This window comes from Solea solea, chromosome 7 (assembly GCF_958295425.1).
Source record: "Solea solea chromosome 7, fSolSol10.1, whole genome shotgun sequence".
NCBI lineage: Eukaryota > Metazoa > Chordata > Actinopteri > Pleuronectiformes > Soleidae > Solea > Solea solea.
Window position 1 is genome coordinate 20597279 of NC_081140.1, and position 11767 is coordinate 20609045.

The following is an 11767-nucleotide window of genomic DNA, read 5'->3' on the forward strand; positions in this document are numbered from 1 at the left end:
AACTGTAGAAATTACTTTTAAATGTTAAGATTAATATTTGGCAAAAGGAGCAGAGTCTCCGTCGGCCTCTATTTGTCTAAAGCTAATGTGAAACCGAACAGCATCCCATAATTATTATTAAAATAGTTTGTGTGTGTCGGTATGTGAAAAGCAAAATGATCACTTGCAAGCATGCAAGGTCTTCAAAAACAAAGTGCAAGCTGGGAAAATGATTTGTTTCCTCACCACTTTACTACTGTAATGCAAGTGAACGGATGTGGTGTGGACTGTGTCTGTGTAGCTGTTCACCTGCGAATCACTGGCCTTACCTGTGTCGTACATGTGCTACCTATGAAACAAACAAAAACATTTACTGCAGGTCATTCTGCTGGATGCGTTGAGCACAAAGCTTTGGACCCGTTTCTTCCTCCTGTTCTCTGTGTTTTTGGGTCAATTTTGTCCAAGCATTTGTTGCTCTGTTGTCATCGAGCCTTCTGGAAAAAGCCTTAAACGTCAAAGTAGTTCTTCTACTTAATACTTCACTGACTTTCTCTGCCAGGAGCTTAAGTATGGCATCATTATTCCCTTAGCTTTTGGTCATTTGAAATTTGTTAAAACTGTACTGTCAGATCTTAGGGCATTGTTAATATGTATAGGCAGTCAGATCAGGTGATTATTTTTACCCTTTAATTGGAAATATTAGGGTGAAACCTGTTCATAAATCACCTGTTCTGCTGCCTAAATGTTGCCTAACTATCAAGGATTTAAGATGATTTTAAGAGTAAATATAAATAGTATGTATTTAGCAGAATTAATAGATATGTAGATCAGGGCTGTAGCAGTTATCTTAAAGTATTTGGACTGTGTTTTAGTTGTTATACTTATAATTAAATATCCTGATATAGTTTAATTTATTTCTTTGGACCACTGCATCCTGAAGCCATAGGTGATTTCACATTAGGTGCCATAGGTGACACACATTGATGATGCAGACCGTGAAAAAACAGATTCAGCAAAGGTTTGCATCTGTGCTTTAATCTTACACAAACACCCAGTGCGTTTCCCTGTAGAGACAGAAAATGGCGTCACGATGAGGCGTCAGTCGTCTTCAGAGGAAAGACAGCTGATGTGAAAAACCGTACCATTTCTGGATTCTGCTCTTCATACTTGACAGCAGTTTATTATTTTTCCTGGCTCTTGTTTTTGACGTGCCTGCCCCTTGAAGCTGCTATTGAATTTAATCTTAACACACACTACTATGATTTGTGTGTGTTTGTGTGCGTGTGTATATGTGTGTGAATAGTAATGATGTACGGGCTGTTAATCGGTGAAATACAATGGGATGGGTGAAAGAAGGGCGCCTCTCTAATTCTGTCAACATGGCTGTCATTGGATTCTACCAGGAGATGACTGTACATGTGATTACTGAGCGGTGTTAGGGTGCTGGTGGTTCCCTCGTGTCTGTCTCTTCACCTCAACAAGAACAGACGCTGAGTGAGAACGATGAACCATGTGACCCACCTGTCCTCTTCATGTTGAACTGCCTCGTTACAGCCCGACGCAGTCAGGTTCTACACTTTCATATGAAGTGCCTCCACTGGGCTTAGTATGGAGAAACGTGTGTGTGTGTGCACGCGCGCACGGGTGCGAGTGTGTGTGTGTGTGTGTGTGTGTGTGTGTGTGCGCTTGTTGAGCTTGGGTACTTGCACACGGGTGTGCACGAAGTTAATCTCTGATGGGGGACCAAGCTACTTAGTGTAACTACTGATACTGTGTCATGGACTGAAGTCCTGAAGTGTGCCACGATTCCTCGACACTGTCGGGATGTGTGAACTGTTTGCTGCTGACTCACTGACCAAAGTGACCAAGCGTTCCTCTCTGTAAACCCCTCCCCCTTTTCCCTCTCCCAGTCAAAAGCCTCAGCAGGCTTTTTGTGGGAACTTATTATGTTCTAACAGTAATAAGCAACAAGCTGGTGACATAAAGAAGAGCTGCTGCCCTCATTTACTGGTCAAAGAAGTTGTGAAGTAAAAACTATAAAGGTGTGAAGAGAGCATGAAGAAATCTAAAGAGAGTGATTCCTGCCTGCACAGAAAAAAACCATTTGGTTCTAAGTTAATCACCAATGATTACGATAATCGAAGGAAAATAAGTTCTGTAATTTGAGGTTATGAATATTTTCTGGGATCATTATCAGAAAGAACTCTGGAACAGAGCAAGGTCTGCGAACATTTGCGTATGTTCCAGACATTCTGGACAATCTGTGACGATGTTCGAACGTTAGTCCACGCCTGTAAACATATTTTGACACTAAAAAGAACATCTTTGATTTCTGGACTAAGCAAAGTATTTGAGGACATTGTCATCTTTGAGTTTTGGAAAATACAGAAGTGTTTCTCTATCTGATAATAATCAATAATGGAAATAATTTTAAGTTGCAGAACTTGATTTGTTGTCCGCATGCACTGAGAGGCGTTGTGGGTCAACACAGGTGGTTTTATTAGGTGCAGGTTTGTAACCACTCTCTGTAGATTTATTTGGACTCCAGCAGTGGTGGAGGGGGGTCACTGTCTCTACTTTGTGAAAATGTGATATTCCAGTTTTGCCTAACCTTCAGGAATAAAATGTCTTGCACAAACATTCCCCACCCCCCCAACCAAAATAAAGTTTGCAAACACAGTGCGTTTACCGCCATTTTGTCTTTATTACCACACGTGAAGACAGTTAAGATGATTCAAGTCCCTTTCAGTGTTCATGTATGAACTCTTTTTTATTCATTATTGTTTAATTTCATTTGGAATTTGATGAATCTGCTGAGGTAAAGGTAAAATTAGGAAAATTGTAGAACAAGTGGTGGAACTGGATAGCCCAGTTGGTAGAACTTGTGCCCCAAGGGATGAGGCCCCCATGATCATCTATTTCTACTTTCCAATCATTTGCTGCATGTTTTGCATTCTCTCTCTCTCTCTCTCGCTCGCTCCCCCTCTCCCTCTCTCCCTCTCTCTCTCTCTCTCTCGCTCCCCCTCTCCCTCTCTCCCTCTCCTCTACATGTGTATCTGTCTTCACAGTTGAAAGTGGTTTGAGGACAAATGCCCACATTCTTGAGCATGAATGAACACAATCTGTCCACAGGAAAGACAGGAGACCACCTCCTCAGCTGATATTGTCACAGCCGCAGGGGTTTCAGGTTTTTATCACACACCAGTCAACACCCATATGTTAATTTATCTGCAGCCACTCGCCAAAATATTAATTACTATCAAATATTACTACTGATTTATTTTTCCTCACGTGTAAAATGTGTTTTATGTTAAAGCTGCTCTTGTATCATCTCCATCACTTGTACGCAGGCACACACACACTTGCACGCTGACAGCAGACACATCTGAGCACTTGGACCTGTTACAAACAATTCTTGTAAACAGTCGGGGTGTAAAGGAATACCTCACTGAATACCTGATTTGCATTTAGTTTTGTATTACTAGAATAGAGGTAGTATACAGTTTCGAGAAATATATACATTTTTCTTTTCTGTTACGTGCACCAGAGACACTTGGTCCGAGGCTTGAAACTGCAACACTAATTACGCACTTTTTAGAGCCACTCGTAGGGGGACGGGACCTCATTCCCATAATGTAAACATTGTCTGCCATCTTTGCTAACAGGACCAAGTGTCACTGGTGGGCGTGCAATAAAGAAAAGAATGAAGATATGTCTCAACTCAGGGGAAACTGAAATTGGAAAGCACAATTTTTCAAAAATACTACCCCTATTCTAGTAATACAAAGCTAAATGCAAATCAGTGAAGTATTCCTTTAAACAAAGAGCTGGCACGTTATATGTTGAAGACTGTCAACATGTGCTATGACAGATCTCTAAGGAGGGATGTTTAGTCTGAGCGAGGCCTCAGAGTGCATTCAGGTTTAGGTCCCACAGTTGCCCTGACAAATGCACTCATATTAAAGACATGAGATATTTTAGTATATCTGTATGTATTAGGTCCGGGAATACCTTCAAATACAGGTTTTGCTTGTGGTATGAAATTACACAGCAGATACTCTGGTTGTTCTAATTGAGTCAAATTAGTAGGTCTGGGATTGGCCGAAGCAGGAACAACAGTATTTAAAGGTATTTGTAAATGACCCACAGTATAAAGAATGTACACAACTGAAAACAAAGCCTGCAACACTGGTTTTGGGGCTTGACTGGCTGAACAGCTGAAACTCAGATAAGTTTCTGGGGAAGGCACTGGGGAGATACCACTCTTAAGAGGGGAGGGGAGTGGATTGACAATGTGTTTCAAAACAAGTGATGACTGATTCACAGCCAACAGTCAAAACAGGTAAAGCAGACTTTCTTCATCATCCAGGCAGAAAAGGAACACCTTTACCATTACCTACCTTCTGTCTACACCTGAGCAGCAGACATTCATACCTGATGAGCCACCTGTGGAGCCACACACTCTAATCTTCTCAACATTAAGAACAAACAAGATGGAGAAAGAACCGCCACAGGATGACGAGCAGCTCAATGACATCCCCGAAAATCTGGACTGGCTTCTGAGCACAGACGCCGAGATCATTCCTATGGACACCAACATTCAAATGAATAGGTAACCGGTTCTACTTGAGAAGAGCTGGAATTTCATTTTTACAACTTATGCATGTGGACTTGAATTACTCACTGATGCAGATACAGGAGTCATCAGCCCAGGCACAGCTGTGATTTTTATCCTGTGGAGTTTAAAATGTATTTTAGCCTTTTGAGACTAAGCTTCACATGGTTGGTGTAGTGGTTAGCACTCTTGCCTTTACAGCAAGAAGACCCGGGTTTGAGCCCTTTCTGCATGCAGTGTGCATGGGTTTTCTACAGGTCCACAAACATGCAATATGGGGATTAGGTAAACTGGACACTCTAAATAATGTTTTTTTTAATCTGGTATGCAAATTACATGCAAAAATTGTGATTGTGAGATTGTAAGATATAAAAAAAATTGTGATTGTTATATTTTAATTTTTGTTTTTTATTTTCAGTTGAACATTTTTTCAGTGACAAAACTTGTTTCAATGCCAATATTTAATTTCAAAGACACAACTTGTTTCATTGCCAATATTTATTTTATTATTATTATTCCTCAGTTTACTGTCACTGTTCTAGCTCCATACCTATTGCCCTATGTCAGCTGAGAGGCACGGCACCCTCCCGACCCTCCTGTGGAGGATAAAGCGGTAGAAGATGGATGGAGTCTAAGCTTCAGGAATGATGCATTCAATGATTTGTGTGTTTCTCTATGTTTCAAACCATATAGTGACACCACTGACAGTGTTGGCACGTCAGCATTCACCAGGGAGCGGCTCTTTAAAGCAGCATCCCAGGGAGACACAACTAAGCTCGATGGTCTGCTCAACTACCTGTTGGTTAATAATGAAAAACGACTTACAAGTCCAGAGTTTACAGGCAAGTAGGATGAAGCAGTTTATTTGCCTTGTTTCTGAAGGACAATGTCCCACTCTTACATGTGATGTGTATGTTTGAATCAGTGCAGTCATGTGTCCTCAAACATGCTTGTGCATTGTTATGATGCTCCAGATCGAGCCTCTTAAAAGTATCCTCACGGACAAATGGGACAGGTTTGCTTCCAAGTTATTCTGGATGAATTTCGTGGTGTATCTGGTATACCTGGTCATCTTCACCACTGTGGCCTGCTACAGAAAGGAAGGGGAGGTGAGACTGAACAAAACCATCTTCACCAAAATATATATCATTTTATATGTATTTTGAGTTCTTATTTTAGAATATAATAGAATAACCTTTCAGCAAATCCTACAACTTAAACATGTAAAATATTACTTGAATTAAAATGTTTAATTAAATATACTTTGAAAATGAACACGAACTGTTAAGAAAAGACATAATTCCCCTGTTTTGTATTAAAATCTGAAGATGAGCTCAGCTAAACAGACACAGACAGTGTCTGATTGCTCTGGGGAATATGGAGAAACGTTTGGAGGGGGAAACCTTTCACAAATCAGTGTTCCTTGGTCTCATGATCCAAACAATCTGATCATGTGACCATGAGCCTTGGACACTGCACTCTTCATGTACAGTAGTCAGGTGCTCTCCTTGTGTGTCTTAGCTTTTTATGCTAAGTTTGTGATTGAATGAAAACATCAAACCATACATTGTTGAAACAACAATAAGGATTTCCTTGTAAATGACTGAACACAAATCAATCACCTTTTCACCCGCAGCCACCGTTTCCCATTGAAAACGTCAAGGTCGACCCTCTCCGCCTCATTGGCGAGTTCATCACTGTCTTAGGAGCAGTGTGGTTTCTCTACAAATCGGTGAGAAACTCCATACTCACTCTTGTACTTCACACAAAATAGGCCAACATTCATTTAAATGTACTAACATGTTCCCATATGTTTGATGTATCTGCTTCCACAGATAACTATTTTTATATGGAACCCACCAAGCTTCACGTCTCTGTACACTGATGGAGTCTTTGACATTCTGTTGTAAGTATCACCATGTCAAACGAGGTTTACTTGTTTCATGTCATTGTGTTTTCACCGCTCCTCGTTGTGTTTGCAGTTTCCTGCAGGCAACACTTCTCCTGATTTGCACAATCTTATACGTCACTGGACGGAGAGAATATGTTGGACTCCTCGTGTTGTCTCTGGCCCTTGCCTGGATCAACGTCCTTTACTATTCGAGAGGCTCTAAACATATGGGGATATACGCTGTCATGATGCAAAGAGTAAGAATTGGTTTATAAGAAGTATCAGCGAGCACCGTTGCCTCACAGCAAGAAGGTTCCTGGTTCACGTCCTGGTCTTGGTTTGCATGTTCTTCCTGTGTGTGCGTAGCTTTTCTCACATTCAGACGTTACTCTAAATTGACCGTATATTTGATTGTGTGAATGAACGGTTGTTTGTCTCAATATGTTGGCCCTGTGGTAACCTGTCCAGGGTTTATCCACTCTTTTGCTCGAGGTCAGCAGCCAGACGCTTTTATCCAAAGTGACTTACAAAAGAGGAATAAGCCACATAAAGAAGTCTTGGAAAAAAATCCACTAGATAGGAACAGTGGACTGACAGAGGGTGAGAGTGCAGGAGTAGAGTGTAGAAGGAGATCATGCAGGAAAGTGGGTAAGGTAAGTTCTAGGACAGAAGATGCTCTTGGAAGAGCTGAGTCTTCAAGAGCTTCTTGAAGACAGACAGGGACGTCCCCTGTTGTGGTAGCGCTCAGTAGGTCATTCCAGCGTGGAACGAAACACCAAAAGAGTCTGATCCAATATCTTGAGATTGCTGTGAGCAACTTACACCATGGCAGATGCTTTGTGATGCAGCCTGGAGCTTTGGTGTCAGTCAGTGAAATCTAAATACAAAAATGTAATGTCTGATATGATTATTTATCCATTCCAATGCCTCGCACTTCATCACTTTCAAGTTTAAAATCGACATTCCTAACCTTTGAAATACATTTTCTTTTTAGATGATCCTGAGTGACCTGTTGACCTTTTTATGTGTCTATTCGGTCTTGCTTGTTGGATTCTCAGCAGGTAAAACTCTCATGGCTTCCAAATGTAAAAGGTTAATTACATGCAGAATAATAACAATAATAATAATAATAATGATAATGACTTAGATTTATAAATAAAGACTTCATTTTAGATTTATCATCTCCTCATCCACAGCTCTGGTTTCTCTGATGGACGACTCCGCTGCAGCTCAAGATCAAACACCAAACAATGACTCACTGCCACAGGGAAGGAGCTTTGATGTCGAGCCATTCGTATGCGAGAAGCCGACTTACGATGACCTCCGTTTCACAGTACTGGAGCTCTTCAAGTTCACGATTGGAATGGGAAATCTGGAGTTCACCGACCATGTGCAGTATAAGGAGGTTTTCTACATCCTGCTCATCACGTACATCGTTCTCACTTACATCCTGCTCCTCAACATGCTCATCGCCCTGATGGGCAACACAGTCGAAAGACTCTCCAAAGAAAATATAAACATCTGGAACCTGCAGGTGGGAAACTGTCAGTCAGTGCATTTTTTAGGAAAGTCTCATGTTAATGTAATGATAATTCTTAACCCTTAGAGCACACAGTATTGAGGCTGCCTTTTTCCATTACTGCAGAGGCTATAGGAATGTGCAGAGTGTCTTATATCCTTTTTTACAGCACAACCTATAGGCAGTCTGATTTTTTTAATTTTAATTTTTAACTCTATAAATAAAAATAAATAAATAATAATAGAATAACAATGTGCAAAAAAACACAAAACATAGGCAAACAGACAGAACTTAATGATAATTACTATTGTTTTATTTATTTTTGTCATATATCCTCAGAGAGCTTCTACAATTTTGGACATAGAGAGAGGACTGTCCAGGTTTGTGGAGAGTTGGCTGTTTTCCAGTGAGCGTTTTAAGACGTTGTGTCTGAAAGATGAAAAGGGCAAGAGTCGCACATTTTTCAGGTAAACCATAATATTGATGAATGGTAACTAAGTAAGTGCTGTCATTACATTCATATTTAAAACATTTGTTTGTAGTTCTGTAACATAGGGGGAGACCAGGGACAGTTGTAACACTTTTTGCAATTTTCAGCAATACATCAAAAACCATTTACACTGGAATAACCAATTTATTTTATTATAAACTTCAATCTGTTAATTGTTGAAATAATGTATTCAAGTGGCTTTATGAAATATGTACAGGTTGCAAAATTGATTTTAATACAGTCTCTCCACTGTTACAACCGTCCCAGTGTATAGGGACGGTTGTAACGTGTAAAATATACATAATGAATCAATCATATAGTCAAAATGGAAAATATTATTTATCAATCATGTTATTGTGACTATTAATTTCATGTTTTTAAGTAATGTTTACCTTTTTGTCATCCTACGTGACAAAAAAGAAGTGAAGCCGTCAAATTATAATGCAAAAAAATTATTTACTAATAATAATGATAATAATACATTTTATTTGATGGCGCCTTTCATGGCACTCAAGGTCGCCTTACATCAAGTAAAAAACAATCAATAAATAATAAGCATTATTATTATTATTAGTTTTTAAAATATAAATGAAAAGGTTGTAACAGGGCGTTACCGCCATCCCAGTATAGACATTTGATCTTAAAACAGCATCCAAAAAAGTACATCAGACAGGAAAGTAATTTTTTTTAGCTAAAAAACAAGCTTTTGTACATAACACCATAAGGAAGTTCACTGTGCGCATGCTCAGTGAGTGTCATCACTCTAAGTTGTTTCTGATTGGAGGAATTCAAGGTGTTACAACCGTCCCCTGTTACATCTGTCCCTGGTCAATATGTCCTTTGAACTTCTTTTCAAACAAATGACTCCCACTCGTGTGAAATGGTTGGTGTGTGTTGCTTAAAGTCTTCTTTAATTTCAGGGTGCAGGAGACGAACTGGCAAAAATGGAGGTCAGGGCTGACTGTGATCCAAGCTGAAGACCCAGTGAATCTCAGGATGCGGCTGCCGCCTCGCTCCCGCTCGTCAGGTAGGATGGAACACACACACACACACACACAAACAGTGGTGTAGTCTAATTATTTTTGGACTGTGATGATTCACTCCTAGCCTCTTCCACACCCGTCCTATAAACACCGCCACACTCACTGTCGTACACAGTAGCCTACAACCACCACAAGTAATTGAGATTATTCAACACTCAATATTGTCATCAGTTTCTAGGACAATAAACAATCACATTAAAATCACCATTAGGCACTAGCATCAAATAAACTATAAAGCATCAATACATAAATAACTGTTGGCTATATATAAACACTGTACTACTGTATATGTAACTGGCCTGTGCTAAGGAGACGACGAGATACTTGAATCCTTTGCACAGGACATTTATTGCTGCTGCTGCTGCTGCTTAGAGACCAGAAAGTTGGTCATTTGTCAGAAACAATTACAATTCATTAAAATAAAATACCCTATATAAGAAAGAATAAATGCAAAAATACAAAATAAAAACATGTTCTTTAGAATGATGTTTCCCATACAAAAATACTTGAATAATCAATTTAAATGAAACATATCAGCAACTGTTCTAAGACGTCTCACACTCATACTTAATACAGCGATCACACAGCAAAATACACATTTGATCTTGTTTCTCAAGGATGTTGGTCTACTTGAGCCTGATGACTGGATCTTAAACATCGCCCACTCCTCAGATATGGAAATTATTTTCAATAAACAAAAACATGACTAACATCATACAAGTAGTCTTTTTTGAATCTATATTAGCAATAACACCTTTTGAACTGGATAAGAATCTATTCAAAATAATTTAATGGACTGTAAATAAGCTTCACTGTGACAATACCATTATAATTTTATTTTAGAAAAGTGAAATTAATGTATCTTTAAGATGAAAATAAACCAGCTATACTCTCATTTTCATAAAGTTGACATCATCTGTGTAGCTTTATAAGTTGGCTGATATTTACCTAACTCTCTGTCCTTCCATTCTAACCAAGAATGCCTACTTTCTTGGTTAGCCTGACTATTCATGCATGCACACACATACTCATAGTCTCACAGTAACATGTGTAATAACTACGTTATTTACTACTTTACTACAACCAGATTGAGCTAGCAAGGCCGTTTAGTGAATATGTAGGTGGCATGTATTTAGTTTGGGAAATCTCTTATAAGCTAGTAGCTAGTAGTCTACGGGTAGTTTGTTGCTTTCGCTTCATATTTACTGTTGAGCTGCTGGACATCACCGCGGCGCCGACTGAGTTGACATCGCTGTTGTCTAGGTGACGTGACGTCAGGTCTAGGACACGGGCAGACTATCGAAGGTGATCATTGAGCATTTCTAAGTGGGCATACGGAAATGCTGGAGCTTTCTTAGTGGGTATACGGCGTATACCTGCGTATCACGTAGACTACACCTCTGCACACACTCACTTGTACGGCAAACATGTCACTAATATGAGTTTTTTTTTGTCATTTGTCAGCGAGACTGTGGGAGAGGAATGCAATCTTGGAGAGGATTCGTGCCAGATATCAACAAAGACATAGTTCCATCTTTCCTTGATTTTACATATCAAATAATAGTAGTACACTTGTAATAATAATATTAAGCATTTAGATTCAAGTTTCTTGAAACTTTAAATGTGAATGAGTGATACTGTGAACCAACACAGTCTGATGATGCTGACAGCAGAAGAGCACTCACACATCTGTGTGCTGGACAAAAGAAGTGATGCAAGGGTCACCAGAGGTCACTGTTCCACTGATGCAGCGTGCGATGTCTTCTCACCACCATGCTGTGGAGAAACAGCAGAGGGAATAAAGGACTTCTTGTTAATGTTTTTACGGGCCAGTGGGACTTCATAGCGTCGGAATGAAGTAACTGTAACTGAAAGGAGTGATGAGATGGGTCCTCTGTGATCAGGGTGGCTTTCCTGACCACAGAGCGCTGATATAGTTCAGAGAGTGGTGTTTGTGGTGAACCTGTTTTTTTTTTTTTGCCCTGATTAACTATGTGGGAGAGTTTTGTTTTATTTTTGGTGGAGAGGGAGCTGTACCAGGATGTAATGTTAAAAGGGAGGATGGATTCAATGAGTGAAGTGTAAACCAGAGTTAAAATGTGTGCACTGACATTAAAAGTCCTCCGTTTCCTCAGCAGGTGGAGGCGTTGTTGTGCTTAACTAAAAACAGATTCAACATGTTGTGTTAAAGAGAGGGTGGAGTCAATCTCTATCCTGAACATTTCCTTGT

The 11767-nt window shown here is 39.7% G+C and overlaps 2 protein-coding genes across 4 annotated transcripts in view; both read left to right on the forward strand.

The window, feature by feature from the left end:
* Positions 1-2658, forward strand: part of LOC131462714 (protein FAM222B-like) — a 10275-nt gene extending 7617 nt beyond the window's left edge. Inside the window, exon 3 of the mRNA XM_058634176.1 lies at positions 1-2658. This exon is cut by the window's left edge and continues 2955 nt beyond it. The gene's annotated coding sequence lies outside the window, so the exon portion shown is untranslated.
* A 1557-nt stretch (positions 2659-4215) lies between these two features.
* On the forward strand, positions 4216-11674 carry LOC131462978 (transient receptor potential cation channel subfamily V member 1-like). Of its 3 annotated transcripts, XM_058634578.1 has the most exons (12): positions 4216-4321; positions 4401-4591; positions 5288-5436; positions 5525-5703; positions 6231-6326; positions 6430-6500; positions 6577-6742; positions 7480-7546; positions 7682-8019; positions 8344-8471; positions 9415-9521; positions 11002-11674. In XM_058634578.1, the coding sequence occupies exons 2-12, from the start codon at positions 4473-4475 to the stop codon at positions 11079-11081; spliced, it is 1500 nt and encodes a 499-aa protein (XP_058490561.1). In that variant the 5' UTR covers positions 4216-4321; positions 4401-4472; the 3' UTR covers positions 11082-11674. The 3 variants fall into 3 exon arrangements, 2 of the variants coding, with proteins under 2 accessions (XP_058490561.1, XP_058490560.1); XM_058634577.1 differs by having other exon boundaries at positions 4227-4591; XR_009240927.1 differs by lacking the exon at positions 8344-8471 and having other exon boundaries at positions 4221-4591.
* The last annotated feature ends 93 nt before the right edge of the window (positions 11675-11767 follow it).

Bases quoted from the DNA above. Each gene is read 5' to 3' on its own strand.
- LOC131462978 (XM_058634578.1), top strand. From the start codon at position 4,473: ATGGAGAAAGAACCGCCACAGGATGACGAGCAGCTCAATGACATCCCC. The intron at 4,592-5,287 runs GTAACCGGTTCT...CAAACCATATAG, and splicing joins ACCAACATTCAAATGAATAG to TGACACCACTGACAGTGTTG. The intron at 7,547-7,681 runs GTAAAACTCTCA...CCTCATCCACAG, and splicing joins GCTTGTTGGATTCTCAGCAG to CTCTGGTTTCTCTGATGGAC.